Source organism: Peromyscus maniculatus, chromosome 11 (genome assembly GCF_049852395.1).
Source record: "Peromyscus maniculatus bairdii isolate BWxNUB_F1_BW_parent chromosome 11, HU_Pman_BW_mat_3.1, whole genome shotgun sequence".
Taxonomy (NCBI): Eukaryota; Metazoa; Chordata; class Mammalia; order Rodentia; family Cricetidae; genus Peromyscus; species Peromyscus maniculatus.
Genome location: NC_134862.1, coordinates 69,647,100 through 69,673,061, shown reverse-complemented (window position 1 = coordinate 69,673,061; position 25,962 = coordinate 69,647,100). Strand labels below are relative to the sequence as shown.

Genomic DNA, 25,962 nt, shown 5'->3' with positions numbered 1-25,962 from the left:
TACCTTGTGGTACTTGCTCTACAACGTTTAAAGGTATATACCAGTTTTGTTTCCATACTGCTATTCATAAGAAATAATTACTACAAATGCTATAAGGAGAATGCCTCCAGAAGCCTTTACATGCCGTTTACATACTATAAAGATTGGTCAGTTTCATTGTCTTCCTTTGTCAATTTTGATCGGAGCTCACAGACTAAGTCTGTAAGCCTGCATGTGCCTGGCAACTGTTACCTAGTGACAGTTTCAGCTGCAGTAGCCATTGGCTGTGCTGTTGATTGGGGCAGGAGGACCGAGTCACCTTTCTGATGGTGAGTTCTTCTGCATCAGCTCGGGATGAAGAGGAGGAGCAGCAGACTCTGGTTCAGGTGGAGGCAGCAAGATTGAGAAACTGTAAAGAATCTCCCGGCAGCATCCTGATAACTGCATCACAGTAAATTGGACTTCTGAATCAAGCAGCCTAGCTTCACAGCTGATAGGAGTGAATGTACACGAGAAACATTACCTTATTCCTATAACAAGAGAACTATTTTGTTATAAATGAAACTCAGCATGTCCAAGAAGGAATATCCTGTGGCTGACATAAAAGAAGGACTTCCCTGAATGATGTGTTGCTGCACAAGAAAATAACTTTGAGAAGAATGCTTTCTACTGAGCTGCTACATTGTTCCTGAAGGAAATGTTTTCATTTCTAGTGCATGCTATTTCTTCAAAAGCTATGACAACAAAGAGTGACAAGAGACTTTCTGAATTGCTTGTACTTGGGGAAAAGACTTTGGTAAATGTTAACCCGGTGCCAGAATGACCTTGGAAGCCTTTTGGATGGATTCTGCCCTGCCAGAATCTCAGCATGTTAAAGTCCAGGATTTAAACCCATCTTGATGTTTTGAGATATTTTAAAACAAGACTATTTCCCAGCCTACCTGATGGCCCTGCTTTAATTGAGCTTTTGCTTAAAATAAAATACAGAAACAGAAGAGGCATTTTCTTAACATATGGCTGCTAATAACTGCAAATATAATAAACAAGGTAAATTTCCATTTTCAAATATTTAGTTCAAATAGTGATTTGATGTGTTAATCATCTAATGGGAATAGGAAATCTGTAACAAATTAGAATATGATGCCTACTAGAAAGACTTAATTAATAGATACCAGCAGCATCTAGTGAAATGTGCTCAGTATACAGGGACATTTCCATTACTGTCTAAATTTCATCTATTTTTATGACATTTGGGCATTGTTGCAAATGTGAGGAATTACTTCAAGCTATATATTTTATTATGCTTTTTTATAATGAGGTATCATACCAAATAATGAAAGTTATTTTCTATTATAGAAACTGAAGTTAATAACAAAGATTTTATTTTGAAATAGAAGAGATATAAATTACATTGCTGTCAGCAGTGTCAGCAACTGAAGTGGTCTAAAGCTGTTTTCATATCAACATTTAAAGAATAACTAGAGAGTTAGGACTTCTGACATTTATTCTAGTTTTCAGTTTTGGGTGTTGTCACACTATTCATTGTGTAATATCTTCCTTATGAAAATTACCTTGTATTCTCATAAGCAATCTAGAGCCTGAGTTTTACCCCCAGCAAACCTCATTATGCTCACATAAATTATTCTTTTGGAATTAGCCTTGATAGAATTATTGTTCTTACCTTTTAAAAATGAAAGAGAAATGGGTCCTAAAGTTTTCTCCTCAGCATCAGATGTGAACTGAGGCCAAGGACACTCTTTGTCACATGAACTTTTTCTTGGCTTTTCATCTAAAACTAAGATCTTAATTATTTAAATTCTAAAATATGAATGCATTTTTCATCATAGTTCATCATAGTTGAAGCAGGAAACCTCAGTTTAAGACTGTTTCTTTTATTTTTTTTCTAGTTGATCTCTAAGAAACTCTATCCTGAGAGAAACCTTTCTTCCCTTGACAGTTTGTTTTTTTTTTTTTTACAGATTTAATTTTTCATAGTATTAGCTAATAAATCCATATTCTCTAGAAGTGCCTGTATCTGCAAAAGTTGCTTGAAAGCATGGGAGGGAGCTAACCAGAGACCTCTTTTCACCTTTCTAGCTCACCCTCCTCCTTTCTCCCCCAAAGCTGAGCTGTGTCACTAGTGAACTAAGGCTGATGAAGAGACCTGAGCACACTGTGAGATGCTCAGCTGTAATACAGGCACTGGCATTTTCTACTGAAGCAGGTTCTGAGACACTGACTTGCAGAGTTTAACAGATGCTGGCAGGGCACCTGCTTGCTGGAGCCAAAGCTACAAATTCCCTTAATTCCAAGCCATGAATGAATCCAGGTGGACTGAATGGAGGATCCTGAACATGAGCAGTAGCATTGTGAATGTGTCCGAGCATCATTCCTGCCCACTTGGATTTGGTCACTACAGTGTGGAGGATGTCTGCATCTTTGAGACAGTTGTTATTGTCTTACTGACATTTCTAATCATCGCTGGGAATTTAACAGTCATCTTTGTCTTTCATTGTGCTCCACTGTTACACCATTATACTACCAGCTACTTCATACAGACAATGGCATATGCTGACCTCTTCGTTGGAGTTACCTGCTTGGTTCCTACTCTGTCCCTTCTCCATTACTCTACAGGTGTTCACGAGTCATTGACTTGCCAAGTGTTTGGATATATTATCTCAGTTCTAAAAAGTGTTTCTATGGCCTGTCTTGCTTGCATCAGTGTGGATCGCTATCTTGCAATAACCAAGCCTCTTTCCTACAATCAACTGGTCACCCCTTGTCGCTTGAGAATTTGCATTATTATGATTTGGATTTACTCCTGCCTAATTTTTTTGCCTTCCTTTTTTGGCTGGGGCAAACCTGGTTACCACGGTGACATTTTTGAATGGTGTGCCACATCTTGGCTCACCAGTGCCTATTTTACATGCTTTATTGTTTGTTTACTTTATGCTCCTGCTGCCTTGGTTGTCTGCTTCACTTACTTTCACATTTTCAAAATTTGCCGGCAGCACACCAAAGAGATAAATGACCGGAGGGCCCGATTCCCTAGCCATGAAGTAGATGCCTCTCGAGAGGCAGGACACAGCCCTGATCGTCGCTATGCCATGGTTTTATTTAGGATAACCAGCGTGTTTTATATGTTATGGCTTCCGTATATTATTTACTTTCTTCTAGAAAGTTCTCGTGTCTTGGATAATCCTACACTGTCCTTCTTAACCACTTGGCTTGCCATAAGCAATAGTTTTTGTAACTGTGTAATATACAGTCTCTCCAACAGTGTTTTCCGCCTTGGCCTCCGAAGGCTTTCTGAAACAATGTGCACATCTTGTGTGTGTGTGAAAGATCAGGAAGCACGAGATCCCAAACCCAGGAGACGGGCAAATTCCTGTTCCATTTGAAGAGAACTGCACAGGAAATAAAATGTAATGTGACAGTGATTTTGGACTGTATTCTTGATTCACTTGGAAATTTGCCCTAGAGAAATATTTATGTGAATAGTTGACTATGAAGTGAAGAATGAGATTAAAGGTCTCTTTTATTTCCTTTTGTGCAAGAAAAAAAGTAAAAGGAAAGGATGTATGGAGAATAATCTCATAAGAGAATTACAGCTTGTGAATATGTGTTCAGTGTTTGATCCTCATTACTGAGGATCGAAGAGGTACTTCAAATTTACAAAACCTGAGTGCTCCTTGACATCACTTTCTGTGTCCTCTCTGCCTATGTCTCTACCTTTTATTTAGTCTTATTCTGTGTTTTTACTCTGTACTTGTCGAGTTTATTATTTGCTAAACTGCCCTTTATGAAAAATGCAAGTACATATATGAGGCCAAGTATGACCTTTCCATCAGAGCATTGAGACATGCCAATCTATATTAATTGTGTTGTCTTTAGGGAGGGTGCACAGTGTTACATTTTATTATTGTTCACACAACACCTGTATTTATGCTCTTGACACGTTCTCCACAGCATAGATTTTCCACTACAACAAGAAAGGAGCAGTATTTTTTTTCTCCTGTAAAAGGACTTTTGGTTTCTCCTCCCTTTTCCCAACACCTCCTATTGCTTTTTCATTGTTTCTTCATCTGAGTCCTGTGGGACACATTCTAGAAGTGTCTTAGCTAATGAAAGACTCCTCTATATAAGAGAGTCAAGATGTTAAACAAGGTATTCTTTCTAACAAAGCAGTCTGTTAGTTGGGAAGTTGTGTTTAATGCTTTAATGGATTTTTGAAACATTTTAATCTGATTTTTTTTTGAGGTTAGTTCATGTGCCTAAAGTAAAGTCCTTTTTACTATAGTAAAGCTTTTTTTTCTCTATAAAGCCCACAATAATCCTAATGCAGTTGCAGAATACTCACATGTAATGAAGTATCACTCTTTGTGCTACTCATAATGCCCTTTAGAAAATGTCAAACACTGAAATTGTGCGTTGGGTCTGCAGCAACTTACTGTCACGTCCACTACTCATTTGTATGGTATATTTGCATATTCTATATTTTTTACAAAAAATATAAATTATATTATGTGGCCTGTGCCTAATTCTTAGCACAATACATATATCAATGTTGTTTAAGTTGTTAGCATTGGAACCATATATATGGACTTATTTTAAAAGGAAAATACTTTTGTGTAGTTGTTATTTAGGTATTTATATTAGAGGAAGCTGCATTCTTAGTGCTGCTGGTGATGCAGCATGCTTATAAAAAGCAGTTCAGATATTCTGTTTTATAATGGTCTGTTTTCAAATGTAGAGATGAACCATTTTTTTTTAGTGTGCTACCTGAGAGTACATAATAAGTTGTTGGGAGTTTAGGGTCTGCCATAGTAAAGCAGATGTGAATGGAGCAGCTTACGTTTTTACCCTAAGTTCTTGCCTGGAAAAAGATTAAAAATTTCTTTTACACTGCTGAGGAAGTTTCTTCTTAGCACTTAAGACTTTTGTTTGTATTTTTGTTTTATGAAAAGCATTTAATGAAGCGTGCCTATGACTCTAACTTAGAAGCCAACCATGTCTGCACACTGGTGTTTTGACTTCAGAAGTCTGTTAAAGAAATGTTATCACTTTATTGAGGTTGTTCTGAACCCCTGTATATTTTTAAATATGTAAGAAAGGTTTAAAATAAAGAATAAAATAGTATTCTATATATCAAATCAAGACTTTGTATCAGTTTACTAAAACAAACACCAGGAACAAGATTTACTTGTTGGGGGATTGGAACCTGATGGTTGTTCTATACTTCCGTAGCTGGGGTTTGTGTGGATTCCTGTTTCCTGTTTGCAAGTAGTATGAATTAGATGAATTGAAGTATGCCTTTTTAAACAATATTTCTAACTCTTTAAATATGATAAATAAATTCTCCAATATTATACATATTACCCAGGAATTCATTTTTGATTTGTTTAGCATAATTTAGAGGGGTTGGAAAGATGGCTCAGTGGTTGAGAGCACTTACCACTCTTATAGAGACTTGAGTTCCATTCCCAGCACTCAGTGGGGCAGCTTACAACCATCTGTAACTCCAGCTCTGGTGGCTCTGATACCTTCTTCAGGCCTCTGTAGGCACCCACACTCCCATACAGACATATATACATAAGAAAAAAGTAAATGTTTTTAGGAATTAAGAGGACTGGACAGAAATCCTGGAGGTATTCCCTCTCCTGAAGTTTCCTCCTAATGTTAAACAGTTTCATGCTAGGTTCAATGTTAAATTTTATGTATATTGTAATTTTTAATCTTCTCTATAGCCCTTGTTCATATTACAGTTATTTCCAGTTTAGAGCTGAGGAAAAGTGATTCACTCGAGATCACTTATCCAATTATGGAGCCTTCTGCACACTCCTCTGGCCTGATGTGAAAGCCTGTGTCCTCTGCCAGTGTACGACACAGTTGTCTACACCTGACTTGGCTGAATAACACTCTGTACTGCTGTTTAGACAAGCCTTCGGACCTCTGCACCTCTCACTGGTGCTTTTCCCTTCTAGTGTTTTTCTGGGCATCTTTGATTTTTTCAGTGCTGTCTTTTGCCTCAGTTTTTCCCCATGGAGTATCATTTTCTTTGATCTCTTACACTTCTTTTCTTAAAACCTCGGCCTGCTAAGCCCAATCGTACCAGCGTATTTTGTAATCAAACTGAAACTCTGGAGCATGCTAGCTCCTTGATTTTTGATCATTTGTGGTAGCTTTTCTTTGAATAGCACTTTCAAAGCCCTTTTAACTTTTCTTAAAAAAAGAGATTCTTTTGAAGGAGAAGGGTGAAAAGACTTTTTCTTTTACTAAAGAGGATGCTATCTTGCAGCAGACATCCTGCTCCTCTGGCTCTTAAGATAGTTTGCTCCTTCTTCTGAGGTGTCTCCCCAGTCTTCCTTGTAGGGATCGTGTTGTATATGGCCCAGGTGGAGACGCATCACAGTCAGCTGGTCTCTGTATTTTGACTGATTGTGACTCTACAGTGTCTGTCTGTTGCAAAAAGAAACATTTTTGATGAGATGTGAGAGTTACAGTTACCTTTGGATATAAGGGTCTGGGAGGAGTTGGGGAGGAAGGGGAGTGTGAATATGATTAAAATATGTTGTATAAAATTCCTCAAGTATTATAAAAATATTATATTAAAGTTTGTTACAGAGTGAAAGAGACTGAGTAAGGAATATTATAGATTCTGCAGTTTACTTCTTTTTGGTATATTTCAACATATATTTACATAACATGATAATTCAAGACTCTTAGTATTTTAAGAATGGGTAGAACAATATATGTTTCCTATCATGCCATTGTATTTTGCAGTCCTTACCTGGTTTGGTTATAAGTGAGAGTCAGAAATTATGCTGTATTCTATTACTCAGGGATTCTATTATGTGAATAGTTGTTTCTACAGCTGTGTGGTGTTGAAGGACTTTGGACCTCATTAACATATGAAACCTGGGTTGAAATCTTAGTCCTATGGTCTTGGATATATACTGAATGTTTCAAAACCTCAGTTTTCTCATTGACAAAATCAGAGACTGGTTTCTTCTGTTACAAAGTGTGAGGACTAAATAGCTCATGTAGACTGTGTCCTCAGCATGGCTTCTTTACATAGAAGTATTTAGGAAGTTTGAGTTGCTGTTGGATTAACTTATGCTCCCATATTTATTACCACCACAACTTAAAGCTAACCAATTACAACTGAAGCAGAATCAATATATTCAGAATTAGGCTTAAAAGATAACATCTTTTCCTGCTTAAAGGTGTTTAAAACCCAGATTTTGGATTAGACTTAGATGTTTTTAATTACAGAAAAGTCCACAACATCTTAAGACATATTTCCCAGGAATAGTTATTTGTGGTTAAAGATATCCCAAAAGCAGTTGTTAGGACAGTCAGGTATGAGTCAGAGATACTTTCTTATTTCTGTATATTAAATAATGTTTAAACCATTCTTTTCTCAACAGGGTTACAGTGGTAAATAAGGTTTTATTATTTTTCTTTGCAGTATGAATTCTGTCATTTATTAAAATGGAGTTTGAAATATTTGTCACATATATTTTCCAATTATTAGCAAGCTGGTTTAATCTTCAGATATCATAAATTGTTTAAGTTTAAAAATAAGTGAGATTGTTGGCTTAAAGGAATTTTCTCAGATCCTCCCCATTCCCTAATCATTAGGTGTGAGAAAGATGCAACATGTAATAAGCAGATTAAAAAAAAGAGCAAAATATGAAGAATCTGACAGTTGACATTCTGAGCAAAGTATCACCTATTCTCAGATAGGCCTCTCACTGGGCACAGTGGTGTACACTGCTGGGTCATTGCTGTGCAGTTCTGTGTAGTTTCCTGTGAGTGCTTTTCTTCTCTGGGTAAAGCTATTTTAGAGCTAGGGATGTAGTTCAGTTGGTAGAATGCTTGCCTACCAAGTGCAGAGTCCTGGATTCAAATCCACAGGACAGCATAAACCAGAGTGGTTGGTAGTAAATATTTACAAACTCCAGTTCCAGTGATCCATCGCCCTCTTCTGGACTCCTTGGGCATTGCGTGCATGTAATGCAGGCAGAACAGCAATACCCATTTAAAAAAATAAATCTTTCAAAAAACAACTTTATTTTAGGATTAAGAAAAATAAGTAGCCGGGCGTTGGTGGCGCACGCCTTTAATCCCAGCACTCGGGAGGCAGAGCCAGGCGGATCTCTGTGAGTTCGAGGCCAGCCTGGGCTACCAAGTGAGCTCCAGGAAAGGCGCAAAGCTACACAGAGAAACCCTGTCTCGAAAAAACCAAAAAAAAAAAAAAAAAAAAAAAAAGAAAAATAAGTAACTACTGAGGAAAATGAAATAATTATAATGGAAATATTGATTCCTTTCAATATATTCCAAAATGAATGTTTTATCTAATGCTAGTTTTGCTTCATAATAGTGAATATTAACACCTTGTAATACTAGATGTTCTTAATGTATTTTTGCTTTACCCTAAATGATTTGGGGTTGTCACTGAATCTGAAATGATTTCAATCTCTGTTTTTAGTGAACTATTGAATGTACCTTTCTGCATTTTTCATATTTTTAACAATAAATAATTCTGCACTAGGGAAATAGAATCTCTTGACTTCATTAACTGTGCTTTCTAGATAATAGAATTCTACTTTTAGTTTCCCTTTTCTGAAAACCATATTTCTATTTTTAATAACAGTGCATTTTTATATATGATTTTCTATCAGTTAAGGTAAAGAAAGTCACAATAGAAGATTCGCTCACATTGTAGCACAGACTGAGCTGGAATTCACTCTGTGGTCCAGCTGACCTTGTACTCTTGGTTGCCCTGTGTCTAAGCATCTTGAGTATTTTGGGATCAAAGACATAATCCACCATTCCTGGATTTTAGGATCGAGAAAAGTAAGTATACACTGAGGAGTTCATTATTACGAGAAAACTTTTTTCCATTTTTGTAAATCATAAAATATATCTTAATAAAGTACCCATGCTTCCAAAACCAAGATATATATATATATATATATATGTATATATATGTATATATAATGAACTTTAGTGAATAGAGAAAGCAAACCTGTTAAGATAAATAATTGTAGTATTTAGATTATTTAGATTATCTTAAAAAGGAAATCAACTTGAAAAGATCAATTGAAGAAATGATGGCTAGGAGGAGTGAAGATAGCTCTACCCATCAGAGTTACTTACATTCAAGGCAAGCATGATGTGTGACAGAGCACAGAGGGAGTGTAGTGTGCTGAGAACTGCATGCTGTGGAGTTAGGCTGCCTGGGTTGCATTATCACTCTGTAGTTACCAGGTGGGTTGTTAATTTTGAGCCTTCATTCCTTGTCTCAAATATGGATAATAATAACACTTCTTATAAGACTGATAAATTGAAATGTCTAGGCATAAAACGAAGCTACACCAATGAAAGTCCAACAAGATGGTCAAATAAACAAGACCTGCATATGACAACACTGCATATGACATATAAAGAAAGATAGCTTTCATCTTTATATAGTTTATCTGCACACACTGTGTGTGTAGATTTGTATTGGGCTAAATGTTTTGCTTATGAAAGTTCCTATTAAACTTGATATAACAGTTTAAATATGAAATCATTACAACATTGTTACAAGGTTACATCAGAAGTGTTAGGCTTTCATTGGTAAATGAAACTGTTATAGCCTTAAACAGCTGACTTGCTTATAGACAAGCCTTTTTTTTGCAGTACCTCATTAAATAATGAAACAGAAAAGAAACAGAAAATTGAGCACTATTAAGTATCAGACTTTTGTGCAGTTCTAAAATGTGTGTGACTTAATAGAGTTTGTTATTCTACACAGATACACAACATTAGTAGGTTCTTGGCAGATTGTAAGTAGAAAATAAATATATATACTCCTAAACATGAGTAATATTTCTATAGAACCGTCAATCAAATAAATTCTGATGTTACTAATGAGGGAGAATATAAAGAAATTTCAAGTGAGCCATAATTAATTTTTACTCAAAATTATACAGTTTAAAATTCTTCGTAATTTTGTTAATCACTGCTATTTGACACATTTTCTCTCTCTCTTTCTATCTCTCTGTGTTTGGTTAGCAATATAGTTTTAAGATAACTCATCAAAATTTTTGATTTTCTTCAAGTTTAGTAAATGGCTGATAAAATGAATAAATGATGTGGATAATTATTTTTATAGTATTCTTAATTTGGTACATTGTAATGAAAGCAAACATCTCTATGTGGTTTTATGCAATAATTACTATTTCAAGTCACACAAGTAGTGGGATCATTATTTGAACCATGTAAATTTCAGTGGATATGTTAATACCTGTGCTGGCTAGTTTTAGAATCCTTTTAGAAAGAGGGAGCCTCAATTGAGAAAATACTCCCACCAGGCTGTCCTGTGGGGAAGCCTGAGGCACATTTTCTTGATTGATGATTGATTTGAGAGGGTCCAGCTCACTGAGCAATGCTACCTCTGGACTTGTGGTCCTGGTTGCTATAAGGAAGCAGGCTGAGCAAGTCATGAGGAGCAAGACAGTAAGCAGCACTCCTTTATTGCTTCTGCATCAGTTTCTGCCCTGACTTCCCTAGATGATGGGCTACAAGCTGTAAGATGAAATAAATCCTTCCCTTCACAAGTTGCTTTTGGTTATGTGTTTAATCACAGTAATAAAAAAATAACTAAGACAATCATGCGTTTTCTTAAAAAAAAAATAGAAAAATGATTAGGAGCCTGAGCATGGTGGTGCATGCCTATAGTCCTATCCACTAAGGTAGACTGATGGGAGCAAGGGTAAGGAAAGAGCCTTCTTACAGTCCATGATTTAAGACATGCCATGATGGTCATGGGCAACATAGCAATAGAAAGTTTCACCTCAAAAGAAAGTTTCATTTATAAATATGTATTTAAATAGAAGTAAAAGATAGAAAATGGTCAATTTTTATTTTATATTTTTAAAGATGTATATTATATTTTATGTAACTGTTAGTCTGCATGCATGTATATGCACTCTGCACAATGCTCAGAAGTTGTCTAGTACCCTGAAACTGGATCTGATGCCACTGTGTAGGTTCATGAATGAAACCTATGTCTTTTGCATGAGCAACGTTTTCTTACCCTTAAGCCAGCTCCTCAGTGACCCTTCCCTTAGTTTATCTTTAAATAAAAGAGTTCAGAGAATCATTGAGTCATCCTACCTTTTCCATATCAGCCAAGGTGTAGTGTTTTAAGAGAAAACTAGCAATTGCTTGTAGAGGTGAATTGGGTAAAATTCTATTTTCTTCTCCCCCCCCCCATGTACCTGCTAGCTTGCCCTTTTATAAGCAACCCATTTTAGTTCCTCACAACTCTGTAACAGTTTGAGTTGTTCTTAATCCCTGTAAACTGACCCTTAGATTCTAATGCCCATTCCTTCCACAAAACTATCTTCTTTTTTCTCTTTAGCTGAGATTCTTTTTCATTTTTGTTTCTGATCTTTAAAGAAATGTCACTTCAGAAGAAAGATCTGGGATATTTTAAATAGAATAGTAGAGAATAAATCATATAACGTTCCCTCACCTGATACAATTAGGTAGGGAAATAACCTCTGATTCTGGTTTTCTTTTGTTCCACACCCCCTATGAAGTAGGAGTTTTGAAATGCAAACATTTTAAGATAGTTATTTATATCTTAAACATTCATTCATCTTATGGCATATTCTTCATGAAAATCTTAATAAATAAAACTTTATCCATATGTAATATTTTTGTAATTTTAACAGAGGAATACTATGTGAAGTTGTAATTATTTTCCATTTTGCTAATTTTTTTTCCAAAAAGAACCGAATTTGTTTATCCTCCCAATAAGGGATAAAGCTTTGAGATTCTGCAGAAGCCTCACCCTCAGCAGTTCTGTAGAACAAATCCATTAAAACTCCTGAGTTCTCAGTGCACACTTCCCTGCTCCTATGAGAAATTCCTTTTTGATATTTTTGTTTCACAACTCAAAACAAAAACAAAACAAATACTTTGCTACAAATAATTTTTCAAAAATTGTTGAACTGAGGTCATCTTCCCACTTTAATTAGCTTTTCTTGTACTCAGTGTTGCTACTTTGGTGATTAAAACTTTATATTCTTCTGAGACATTGAATTCAGCTCATACCATGCTTCCAGTATTAATTTAGTCTTCATTGTTGGCTAGTTAATTACACATCAGGTGTGTGCCACACTTTGATAAAGGCTAGCATTTTTCTTTTGGTATGCTGCCTCTGCCATAGCAGTGATAACTTATAAAGATGTGTGTGTGTGTGTTTATGTTGGGGTGTGTGTTTCACTTAAGCAAAATGAACTGAACAAAACCACCAGAAGCTTTGAGGCCTGTGTGTGGACACAAAGACTTCAGCTGTTGAGGACTGTGGATCCCAGGCCTAGTTTGGGACTTAGGATTTCTCTAACATGAAGACCATATGTGCAGATCTTACAGTGGCCCTCAGAATGCTTTGTCTATAGTGACTACTACATTAATTTCAAGCTTTGTACATGGTGATCTGTGTATTGTAAGTAGTTCATTTGTTGAGCTGAAGTGAATTTATTTAGAGGTATTAATCATGATTTTTGAGTCTCTTCCCTACAGTGTGTTCTGCCAACTTATTTAAGAGTGGGGTTTGACTTCACTATCCTTTTCTCCTCTGCTTTCTGGTTATACTGTATAAGTAGAAAACTGTTTGCAAAGAGTATTTTAGGAGAGTTGAATGATTACTTAAGATAGCTGTCCATCTTAATTGAATTTTTCCTTCCACAGTTCACATTTAGTGGACTTGGAAGCTGTTCTTAAATATGCATCTTAAAGGAAGGGAAGTAATCATTGGACTGGCTGTGGCTTTCAAGTAATTTTTCTTATATTCAGCTGAAATGAACATCTGAGTTCTATGATTATATGGGAATTTTATATTTCTATTTACTGAGCTTTCTGGGTACTTTAGTAGATCCATTGTTTTGTCAAGTATTTGTTATGTCTTGAACCATTCTTTTTTTTTAATTAAGAAATTTTTTTTTCAACCAATAGCTGAGGAGCCCCCAACTGGATCAGGCCCTCTGGATAAGTGAGACAGTTGATTAGCTTGATCTGTTTGGGAGGCATCCAGGCAGTCGGACTGGGTCCTGTACTCAGTGCATGAGTTGGCTGTTTGAAACCTGGGGCTTATGCAGGGACACTTGGCTCAGCCTGGGAGGAGGGGACTGGACCTACCTGGACTGAATCTACCAACTTGAACTCAATCCTCAGGGGAGTCTTTGCCCTGGAGGAGATGGGAATGGGGCGTGGACTGGGGGAAAGGTGGGGGTGGGTGGGAGGGGGGAAAACAAGTGAATCTGTGGCTGATATGGCTGATATGTAAAATTTAATTATGTTATAAAATAAATAAATAAATAAGAAAAAGAAAACTTTTTTTCATTTTACATACTAATCACAGATCCCCCTCTCTTCCCTCCTCTCACCTCCCCCCCCCAAGCATTCCCTCTAGCCCACTTCCCATTCCCTCCCCTGAAAAGGTGAGGCCTTCCATGGGGAGTCAGCAGAGCCTGATACATTCAGTTGAGGCAGGTCCAAGCCCCTCCCCCAGCATCAAGGCTGTGCGAGGTGGCCCACCATAGGTAATGGGCTCCACAAAGCTAGCTCATGCACCAGGGATGGATCTTCATCCTACTGCCAGGGGGCCCCTTAGGCATATCAAGCTATACAACTGTCTCACTTATGCAGAGGGCCTAGTCCAGTCCGATGCAGGTTCCACAGCTGTTGGTCTATAGTTCATGAGTTCCCATTAGCTTAGTTTGATTGTCCCTGTAGATTTCCCCCATCATAATCTTGATGTCCCTTGCTCATAGAATCCCTCTTTTCTCTCTTCAACTGGACTCCTGGAGCTCAGCCTGGTGTTTGGCTGTGGATCTCTGCATGTGCTTCCATCAGTTACTGGATGAAGGCTCTATGATGATAGTTAGGGTATTCACTGATCTGATTACTGAGGGTAAGCCATCTCAGGCACCCTCTCCACTATTGTTAGTAGTCTAAACTGGAATTATCCTTGAGGATTACTGGGAACTTCCCTAGCACCAGGTTTCTCTCTATCCCCATAATGTTTCCTTCTATCAAGGTATCTTTTTCTTTGCTCTCCCACTCTGTCCCTGTTCCAGCTTGACCATTCTGTTCCCTTATGTTCTCATCCCCCATTCTTTACCCTCTATTGCTTCCCCTCATCCCCAGTTTACTCATGGAGATCTTATCTATTTTCCCTTTCCAGGCAATCTATATGTTTTTCTTAGGGTCTTCCTTGTTTCCTAGCTTCTCTGGAGCTGTGGGTTGCAGTCTGATTATCATTTGTTTTACATCTAGTATCTACTTACCAGTGAGTATATACCATGTTTGTCTTTCTGAGTCTAGGTTACCTTGGTCAGGATGATATTTTCTAGGTCCACCCATTTGCCTGCAAATTTCATGATGTCATTGTTTTTTTTACTGCTGAGTAGTACTCCATTGTGTATATGTACCATATTTTCTTTATCCATTCTTCAGTTGAGGGGCATCTGGGTTGTTTTCAGGATCTGGCTATTATGATTAATGCTGCTATAAACATAGTTGAGCAAGTGTTCTTATGATATGATTGAGCATCCCTTGGGTATATGCCCAAGAATGGTATCACTGGGTCTTGAGGTAGATTGATTCCCAATTTTCTGAGTAACCACCATACTAGTTTTCAAAGTGGCTGTACAAGTTTGCACTTCCACCAACAGTGGAGGAATATTTGTCTTGCTCCACATCCTCTCCAACATGAGCTGTCATCACTGTTTTTAATCTTAGCCGTTCTGACAGGTGTAAGATGGTATCTCAGAGTCATTTTGATTTGCATTTCCATGATGACTAAGGATATTGAGCAATTCCTTAAATGTCTTTCAGCCATTTGAGATTCTTCTGTTGAGAATTCTCTGTTTAGCTGTGTAGTCCATTTTTTTAAATTCGATGGTTAGGTATTTTGTTAGGTATTTTGATGTCTAGTTTCTTGAGTTCTTTATATATTTTGGAGATCAGCCTCCTGTCAGATGTGGGGTTGGTGAAGATCTTTTCCCATTCTGTAGGCTGTCGTTTTGTCTTATTTACTGTGTCCTTTGCCTTACAGAAGCTTCTCAGTTTCAGTAGGTCCCATTATTTATTTCTCTCAGTATCTGTGCTACTGGTGTTATATTTAGGAAGTGGTCTCCTGTGCCAATGTGGCCTTGAACCATTCTTAAAACATTTGATTTAGAAGATTCTCACCAGCTTTTCTCTGAATAAACTCCTAATATATTCTTATTTAAATGCCTCAGAGCTGAATATAATGTTTTTGAATATGTATGCCCAGTAATAGATGAATATGGATCTATTATTTTTCTTGGTTTATATATTCTACTATTGTTTATTCAGCCAAGAGAGTAAATCAGATTTAAAGTTATATATATATATTAAAGTTATATATATATATATCCATTTTAACATGTTGAATTTATTTTCAATAAATAAATTTAAACAGATATTTAATTTTATTTTTCTATATGTATGACTTTTATGTTTTCAAAAAATTCAATTATACTTTGGGACATGGAGGCAGGACAGCCAGAAATTTGAGGCTAGGCTAGACTCCATAGTGAGACTCTGTTTCTAATAAACAAAAGCAAACAAAAAATAAAAATATCTAAACATGCAGTTCTACATCATTCTATAGTTGGATCAAAGTCAAAGCTGGTTTCCTTGAGAAGTGGTGGGAACTTGGAGAATTTTGGTCTAGTAGGAGGTCTTAGGTCTATGAACATTCTTCTTTAAAGGGATTTTAGGACCCTGTCCCTTTTCCGTTGCTTCCTGGACATCATGAGATGAGCGGCTTCCTTTAGCCATGTATACTCACTGTGATGTCTTGACTTGTCTCAGACCCGAAACAATAAGGTTGATAGACTGTGTACCAAAACTTTGCAAGTGAGCTGTTCTTTTATGTTTGTAGAAATTACTTTGAATGAAGAATTTTATCAAAACATTATATCTCTTGTTTTTATAGCAGTAAACTTTTCATTTATGATGTACCTTAATCTTGCCTTACCTTCTGTTGTTGTATTCCTCTAACAATAGTTTCAGTTATTGCCACTCTCTTCCTCATTATGATTAATAGCAAAAATATTTTTAAGTAGCCAATTGGAAAAATGTTATACAACTTACAAAACCTAGTTTTCTTCTAATGCTTGATTGTTACTTTTGACTTTATGATTTTTTTTAATGTTAAGGGGAAATTTTACTTGGAGAAAATACAATTTAAAAAGTGAAACAAGCTAAATCTTCATAATTTGACTTTCATGAATTAAGTTTTAATTAGTTTATTGGAAGATACTGCTTATTTTACAACATTTTATTTAATGTAATCCAAAAGGTATTTTAGAGTTGTTAGAAGATAGCATACTCTCTTCCAAACTTATAATATTGAATTACAGATTTTTTAAAAGATAAAACCAAGCCCTTTTATTTATTTATTCAGCAAATCAAAGTATAATTTATTATATGATCATTTGTCCTCCATAACTACGTTTTAAATATAGAAAGCTTTTTTTAATATGGATGTCTTTAGCATTTGAAATTTAGTTTGCAAGACGATTTTCAAGAATGCCTTCCAGTGGAGATTTTGAAAGTGAAAGATAATGACTGTTAGGGCTTTTATTTAAGTGCAGTACAGCCCAAGTACAAATGAATGGGTGACTGACTTTTCAGAATGATCTTTGCAAAGTTATGTTTGCAAGTTCTTTCTCATTGCCGATTTCCTTGTTTTCTTTAAATATTTCCACATAAAGCCTACCCGTGCTCAGAAATTGCCATTCTTCTGCCAAGTATTCCAAAGCAGATCTCACCAAATCTGGCCTTCAGCCTTTCCTCTGGTCACATGTAGATCACTCCAGATCTGGCCTTCAGCCTTTCCTCTGGTCACACAGTCTTGCTGCTTCAGCCCTCATGCTATAGATTGCTGATAAAAATGGGTTGTAACAGTTACAAAGAGAATTTATCCATGCCAACTTTTGGTTTTGTTTTCTTGTTAATGTTTTTAGTGCCAAGATTTAACTAGACTTCCAATTGACAGTTTTGTGTGTTCATGGATGATTACTGAAAAAAGCTGTGGGGGACCTTGTGTCTCCCTTACTCCTAATTCTGCAATTTGTATAATTCTTTCTTTGCTGCCTTGACTCCTCTGAATAGCCACTTAGTTAGCACCCCGCCCCCCCGCAGGAAAGAGTTCTTTCATTTTATTCAATCCTCATATCTCTTCTCTCTGTGCCCTCCCTTCCCCCGCCACAAAGCTGAGAGGGATCCTCCCGAGTCTGGGATTATAGGTATAAGCCTCCATGCATGACTCATCATATCCTCCTACCCCTTACTCGTGTGTGTGTGTGTGTGTGTGTGTGTGTGTGTGTGTGTGTGTGTGTGAGAGAGAGAGAGAGAGAGAGAGAGAGAGACTGCCCCTTTGTGTGTGTGTGTGTGTGTGTGTGTGTGTGTGTGTGAGAGAGAGAGAGAGAGAGAGAGAGAGGGGATGTGCTTGTAGGTCTCACATATGCGAGGAGAGTAGGAGAGTACTCTACTACTAGGCTATAATCCCAGCTGGTTTATTACATTCTTTATGTGACTTTTTTTATCACTGCTTTAGAATAACTGATAATTTAAATATTGCCTCCCATCCTAAAATATACTTTTGTTAGTACTAAGGTAGTTTCATCAATTATTGTTCAGCTCTGTGACTATGAACTCAGCTCTTAATCCTTAACATGGCTACCATTTGATTGCATGTCAGATATTGGTAGAAACAGAAATCTCTCTCTCTCTCTATTATAGTTCTGACATATAAAAACTACTTTTACTGTATACTTTAATGAGGAGTTTACAACACTTCATTCATCCCATGAGTAAACATTTACGGACTAATTTGTAGGAGAAATCTACTAAGGTTCTTAGATTGTGGTAAAATTAAGAATGATAAGCTCTTAATTTTGATAAGGGTGAGAAGCTACTTCATGTAATTTATTGTGCAGATCTCTCATTGTTGTGACTGCCCTTCATACAATATTAGATGCTTCTTCATTTTAGAATCTGTAAACAAAGAACTTCTGAACAGCTGATGGTAGAGGAAGGTAGAGGTTTCTTACTAATGAGATGAAGATATTTGGCTTATTATATCAACAGAGCCACTATTTCACAAAAAGAAGACCCAATTGAGACCCACATAGATGTCATTGATCTTGAACACAGTCTTCTCCAGGGTGCTCTCATTGGGGGTAACTGGAAGCCACAGCTGGATGTGCTTCCCTACTGCAGCCCCAGGCATGCTTAGTTCTTTCTGCAGCACGCACACACATACAATTCTCTCTCACACATGTCACAATAAGACAGATGGGCAATAGGAACAACTCTCCTATGGTCACAGTTTCAGGGCTGGCTCTCGCACACCTACTCTAACAGTGCTGTCTCAATTGTGCTGCTCTGGTGGGGTGCAGGGCCTGCTCTCCCAAGTGTTGCAACTGGTGAGGATTAGGGACAGTTTTTCCACTCTTATGACCTAGGTCCTCTGTATATGGGTGTCAGTTGTATAGCTTGGTCTGTGTGTGGGGCCCCTAGCAATGGGACTAGGATCTGTCCCTGGTGCATGAGCTGGCATTTTGGAACCTATTCCCTATGGTGTGATGCCTTCCTCAGTCTTGATGCAGTGGGCAGGAGCTTAATCCTGCCTCATCTTGATATGCCATACTTTGTTGATTCCAATGGGAGGCCTTACCTTTTCTGAAGAGTGGATGGGGGAGTAGAAAGGAGGTGGTGGGGGAGGGAACAGGAAGAGAGGTTGGAGGGGAAACTGTGGTTGTTATGTAAAATATATAAAAAAATTAATAGAAAAGAATTATGATGTGGAAAGAGTATATTACATTACAAATATTTGGCCTAGACTCAGGGTGTTTGTTGTTCATGTTGTTTCCTTTGTTATATAGAAACTTTTCAAATAATTGGAGGCAGGTACTTTTTCATAGTTTCCAAAACAGTGCTAAGAACTGAAGTTTTCCTAACAGAGGTGCTAATACTAGCAAATTTAGCCCCTCTGCCTTATTCTAAAAAAATCAAGAGCAGTAACAGAATTGGCCATTTGTGTATCCCTTCACAGCTCCCAACGAGGCTCTCGATCTTCTACATAAGAAAATATCTCACCTATTATAGATTTCTAATTTTGTATATTCTGAATTTGGTTTAACTTTGGAACATTTTTACTGATTAAGTGGATATCTTAGACATGTCCAGAAAGTCCAAATACATGTTTATAAAAACAGAAGTTAAGATAACTTAAAAATTTTTAAATTGCAGAATTTGAGGGTTTTTTTAAGTAAAAGGCAAAACACAATAAATATATGAATTCTTTATTATAGAACGCTTGCCAGATACTATCTATAGCTCTTACAAGTTCTGTTTTAATATCTGTCAATACGTCCATAATCACAAGTTAAAACATAAAGTGGGTAATGGATTGTGGGCACTGCTGGTAACTTGTTTATAGGCAGGGGATACTCACTGATGACATCTGAGAAGAGGAGCCTGGCAAGTGAGTGGGTGTGTCTCTTTTTTACAAAAATGCTTTTATCACTAAGTCCTCTGAAATTCCATTGCAGTGTCCATCTGTCCTCAGTAGCAGTAGTAGACTTCTTACATTCTGATGTTTAGTCTCTTTATCTTTAAGGCTACCAAGTAAGGGATGTGGAGCATTTCCTTGGCATGGCGCTGGCATAGTATTACTTATCAAAGGAGATGAATTATGTTTCAGGTTCCATAGTTCTAGTTTAAGATCCAGATCTCATTGTCAGAAGGCACTCCACATATTTTTGAATAAATTAATAGGGTTACTTTTAGTGTGAAGCCCCCTGAATTATATGATCTGTAGCATTGTTTCCTTGTTGTCGAACTTAACAATTGGTACTGCTTGATATCATAGCTCCAGGAACAGAACCGGATATATCAGAATGTCCTGGCTATATGTAAATCTTAGCTAAATTCTAATTATCTGGATATGGCATAAAGTACCAAAATATATTACCATGAATGCTAGTTTGGGTTAACAATGTTATTAGACTGATACAGGAAATGTGATACTGAATTCAAAATTGTTATGCATTCATTATATTTTATAAAAGGAACTTTTCAGGGGGCTGGAGAGATGGCTCAGCAGTTAAGAGCACTGGCTGCTTTTCCAGAGGACCCAGGTTTAATTCCCAGCACCCAGATGGCAGTTCACAATTGTCTGTAACTAAAGTTCCAGTGGATCCAACTCTCTCACAAAAACATGCAGGTCAAACACCAATGCATTTTAAAAAATTAAAAAAAAAAATACATTTTCAAAAAGGACTTTTCAACAGAATTCTTAAAATATTTTAATTTTGTTCTGAGCATGTAGATTTTGTAACCCCAAAATTTGCCCTTTATCCTCTGTTTAAAACTATCAAATTGGGTTTGGAGAGTTTGCTCAGTTGTTAAGAATGCATGCTGTCTTTGCATAGGGCCCAAGCTCAAAACCTCCTGTAACTCTGATGCTCTCTTCTGGCCCCTGTGGGCACTTGCACAAATGTACAGAACACATCCCACACTCACATACATAAAATTAAGAATAAATCTTTAAAAATGGTATCAAATCATTATATTCCAGTGTTATTTAATATGTAAGTTGTATTGCTTTCCATAAAGCAATGTGTTTTAAAGATTGCATTGATAATCTTCTGATCTTTAGCATTAGCTCTCACAAATCTCTGTAGCTAATCTGTATCTTGAATAGCAGTCACATTATTATTGTATATGGACAAATATCATTGCAACTTAAAATCATACATTTCAAAAGCAGATGTTGTGCCTCTGTACATCGAGATCACTGTTTTCTTGGTTATAGCCACTGTATGGTGCTGACACACAGGATGCAGGATGGAGAGAAAGAGGAGCATTTATTCATAGCTTGTAAGGGTGAAAACTGGTAGAATCATTGTGGAAATCAGTCTGGAGTTTCCTTAAAAAGTTGTAAATTTGCCTACCACAATATTCATCTTTACCATCGTTAGTCATATACTCTATAACTTACTAGAGAGATACTTGCTAATCTGTATTCACTGAGGCTCTATTCATAATAGCCAGAAATTGGAAATAGCCTATATGTCCATCAATTGATAAATGGATAACAAAATGGTGGTTAGTTTATACAATATTAGTCAGATATTAAGAAAAATGAAATTATGAAATTGTCAGTAAATGGATAGAGCTAGAAACAGTCATCCTAATTTTGGTAACCCAGTTCCTCAAAAGAGAAATACTGAATGTTTTATGTTATATGCAGATGTTAACTTTTAAGCTTAAGATATGTATTTTTCAATTAGAATTGCAACAAGGGTTAGGTAGCTAGTATGGGATCAAGGGAGAGGCATAGATCTTTCTTGAAAAGGTAAGTAGGATATAGTATTGTAGAGGGATAAAGGGAGACTAGAATAGGAAGATTAAATGAGGAGGAGGATGGAGGTGCAGGGTAAATTAGGGGATATGGGAAGGGACAACTGTCACTAAAGTCGTTAGAAAAGCCATATGGAAACCTACTACTTTAGAAACTTCCTACAATATAAATGAAGAATACATACATAACAAGAATTTAAATGGAGTCACCATATAATGAGGATACAGTGCCCCAGCTAGATATCTTATGCCACCAAGTAAAACTTCAGGCACAAGGTATAGGTTACATCTTATTGAATTCTTGGCCAAAGGGGTCCCATAGACCCCTCCAAATATCACAGGTTATTACCAAAGCTATTGGTTACTCACCACAACAATATGGTAAGGTCCTTATTGTCCAAAACCACTTACTTAGGTCATTAAACGTGGAGAAATTTGAGCTAGCTCCCAACTAGAAGCTTCCTCCCTACAGACTAGCATTCATGATGCTAGGAAAGTATTCATCAATTTCATCCACCTACAAACCCTGCTGTCTACAACAATGATCTGCCTAAAAGATGTACAAATTTTATGGGAAGCAACCAACCACTTTTTGATTGGGTTTAAGGCCTGTTCTATGAGATGGAATCCACATCTGACACTGCTAAAGTGACCAAGAACTTGAGACTAGGTAGGTATAGGCATTAGTAGAAAAACCTACTGCTAAGCTTTCTAGTAAAGGAACATGGTAATAAAATACTCCTAATCACATATTGTTATACCCTTTTTTTTTTTTTTTTTTTGGTTTTTCGAGACAGGGTTTCTCAGTGTAGCTTTGCGCCTTTCCTGAAACTCCCTTTGGAGACCAGGCTGGCCTCAAACTCACAGAGATCCGCCTGGCTCTGCCTCCCGAGTGCTGGGATTAAAGGCGTGTGCCACCACCGCCCGGCTCTTTTGCAGTAGATAATTAACACAGTAATCCACAACTAGACAAGATGCGAACAGTGAGAGACTCTGGAGCATTCAGCCCTAACTGGGGTCCTTATCAATCATCTATGTTCAAGGCTCAGGAATTTATGGGGAAGATGTGGAAACAATGTCAGAAACAGAGGTGATGGATGACTCCAAGGAAACTGTCTTGCAGACACAGTAGGACTGATACACAAATGATCTCACATAGACTGACAGCATACACAAGACTTTCAGAAATTCAAACCAGACAAAAGACCAGCACAGAGAAGTGGAAGTGGACACAAAGTCCCACCTGGAACCAAGAAGCTAGTTGTAGGTGTTACCTACTGGGAAAGGGAAAATCAGTTTTCTCCAATGCAGAAACACTGAGTATATCAACCACACACACTTTTTTAAAAAAAGAAGTTCATGGGGGCTGTCTCTTTGCTTTGTTACCTATATTCAAGTTGGTTTTTTTAAAAAAATATATTTTATGGAATGTCTTAATATATCATTACCTCAAAAGTGTGGATACATGGGATGGTCTCACTGTTAGATTATGCTGAAATAACAAATAAAATCTTGGATTTCATATATTAAGTAAATTTTAAATTATAGACTAAATTAACTCAGACCCATTACTGTCTATGAAACTTCTCTGTGTAACTTTGCCCATTCTTGGTTTGTCCATTTTGAATAGCTTCTTCCCTTCATTATTAATGTAATACTTGCTAGAATAAAACAGAAATGGTATTACCATGAGTGTTCTTAAATGAACCAGAAGGAACTCAGAACGCTCCTTCCATTTCTCAGCAGATACTTGACTTTTCTTGTCTTGCTACAATGTGTATGCCAGTTATTGGCCACAACAGTCATACTAATCTTTGATCTTTGATGTCAGTAAGATCGTACCCTAGGAAAATCTGCACCTAAGAGTAGCTGATCTAGACCAGTGGATCTCAAGCTTTGATGAAAATACAAATCTTCTGAAGCACTTGTTGAAATAGAAATTTTGGTTTAGCAAGGTTAGAATGAGTCCAAGGTTCTTCATTTCTGAGAAGTTCCTTTGTGATACCACTGTCCAGGGTCTTGGTGCCGTTATCTTGGATAGAAGTTTGGATTACATATATCTAGTGCTTTTTATCCAATTTACTAAGTGTTTTAGATTAATATCTTGCTCTTCCACTGGCTCATGCTCTGCTAGCTTTTGCATTCACTAGACTCATACAAGATAAAGTTTACTAAAAGTGGACATTCCTGGGTTCTGATCCATGGAATGTGTTTTGGTGGGACTTAGGAACACAGGAATCTGTACTTCAACATTTTAAATTTCTATACAGGTAAGCTATACATGATAGGTTACAAAGAATACTTTAAATTTTGACGTTGCTATGTGAATTCATGGTTCCTTTTGTATAGCAATCTTATTTAAAGTCAAAGATACAGTGTAAATTCTGACAGGTGATTGCTTTGGATGCTAGTATGGGTTAATGGAGAAGCTGTGGACTATTTCTGCATGCTTTGCTTCTCTGTACTATTGCCACAGGCAGACTGCAGAATTTGTTGTAATATATCAGTGGCAGAGACCATGGCTTCCTTTGCTACCTAATTAACCCCAAAGGGTCTTAACTGCATAATTGGTTGGGAGGAATAGATGTGTAGGTATTTGAAATTCTGGTGAATGGATAATCAATATTGATTCTTCTCTTGGTGATGACCAGATTATTCATTCTGTCTTTGGGAAACATTTAAATTCCTAATATTACTTGGTTATATTCACCAAGTGTCCCATACAAGTGTATTCCTCATGTAAAAAATAGAATTGGGTCTTGCATTTTAAAAAAATTAGAAATTCAGATAATAGATGAACTATTTGTCATTTTAGTTTGACACTAATTTTTACAAGTATGTCATTCAAAGTAATTTTTAAAAATTATATTTCTTAACTTTCTAATTTATTCTTCATTTGGCAATTTCTTCTGATTTATGAATATGAGTGGTATTTACTTAATACCTAATTGATTCTATATAAATTATTTAAAAAAGAAAGGATATACAAAGGTTGCATTTATTAGATAATCTTATCAGAAACAGCATGTGCTCTTTTGACTACATGGCTCAGCAAATTATAATGTCAGTCAGAGTGATTTAAAAGCTTTATTTAGGATTAATCAATCATTTGCTTAAATTTATTACCTTATTTATTTGCCAATTTGCATATGATTTTGAAATTCAGAAATATTAAGCAAACAGTAATGTGTCCAGAAATGGATTACAGAATAAATTGAATTAAAACAGTGTCCTAGTTTGCTTTTATGTTGCTATAATAAACACCATGATCAAAAGTAACAGAGGGGAGAAAAGAGTTTTTTTGGCTTATACTTCCATTGTCAAAAGTTCATCAACAAGATAAGACAGGCCTGAAGGCAGGAACCTGGAATGGAGTCCATAGAGAAAGGGTGCTTAGTAGCTGGCTCTGCCAATGGCTCAAGCTCAGCTAGTTCTTATATAGCCCAGATCCACTGTTCTAGTGATATACAGCCTCCAATGATTGGGTCCTCCTAAATCAGCAATCAAAAAATGCCCCACAGATATGCCTGCAGGTCAGTCTGATTGTGACAGATCTTCAGCCAAGCTTCCAACATCTAGGTTATGTCAAGTTGACAATAAAAACTAACCAGGAAAAACCTATTGTAGTCAAGCCAACCCTGGACAGAAATAGGAAGTTAGTGATCTGGTGTGATGTTTCTCTGCTGCTCTACCCTGAAGAACAGTTTGATTCTGCTATCTCTGCATGCCTTTATTCTTGTGCCACAGTACTTCCTATAGTAACGACCGTTACGAAGAACATCATAACCAAGCGTAGTAAATTCTGTGTGAGAATCATCTCTGTGACACAAAAGGCTTTGTGCTCACAGAGAGAAGTTTTGGTAAGGGAAAGGGAAGTCCAATAGACACATCAGAGACAATAAAAAATAGCATGATCTTTTCTTGAGTAGGATTCTCAGGCCAGATGACCTTTTACAGGTGACTGCTCAGAATGGTTTATTAATAACCTAAGAACCATTCTTTATAATGCATGATGTTTATAACTTTCATAACACTGGTGGTCAGTATTAGAGACAGCTTCTACTAATCTTTAAAAAACAAACTTAAATGATTCATTATGCATGTTAGGAAGTTATTAATACAAATAACCATTTTACTTTGACATTCTCTAGCATAATAGGCCAGTTTTTGACAATATAAAATTTCATCGAGTTTTTCTAGGCATTTCTTTCAATATTTCACCTGCTTTAAGAGACTACTCAAATGGATAGCCATTTGCTAGTGAAAACTTAGTTTTCTCCAAAGGAAACAAACCTCTCTTAAGAGTAGACCCCATTCTCAGTGGTAGATGGCCAACACAAAATTAACTCAACAGCCTCCTTGGAGGTTCTTTGTATCATATGTTAAGTCAGGATGGTTTTTGTTTGTTTTGTTTATACTTACTGGTTCTGTGCATATATATCATGGCTTCTGGTTTTGGTTTTTTATGGGATTCCTGTGTGTGATGAATGTGTTTCTCTGTCTACATATGTTTCT

The 25,962-nt window shown here is 36.7% G+C and overlaps 2 protein-coding genes across 11 annotated transcripts in view; both read left to right on the top strand.

Annotated features, from left to right (window-relative positions):
* Rabgap1l (RAB GTPase activating protein 1 like) overlaps positions 1-25,962 on the top strand; it is a 566,460-nt gene that overhangs the window by 208,844 nt on the left and 331,654 nt on the right. The window contains exon 1 of one of the 10 annotated variants that reach the window (XM_042258406.2): positions 921-1,026. The exons of the other annotated variants lie outside the window; for them this stretch is intronic. The gene's annotated coding sequence lies outside the window, so the exon portion shown is untranslated. Of the gene's footprint in view, positions 1-920; positions 1,027-25,962 lie in introns of those variants that run through there. 10 annotated transcript variants of the gene reach the window in all.
* Positions 914-8,214, top strand: Gpr52 (G protein-coupled receptor 52). Its single transcript, XM_015998252.3, has 2 exons — positions 914-1,026; positions 2,077-8,214. The coding sequence occupies exon 2, from the start codon at positions 2,295-2,297 to the stop codon at positions 3,378-3,380; it is 1,086 nt and encodes a 361-aa protein (XP_015853738.1). The 5' UTR covers positions 914-1,026; positions 2,077-2,294; the 3' UTR covers positions 3,381-8,214.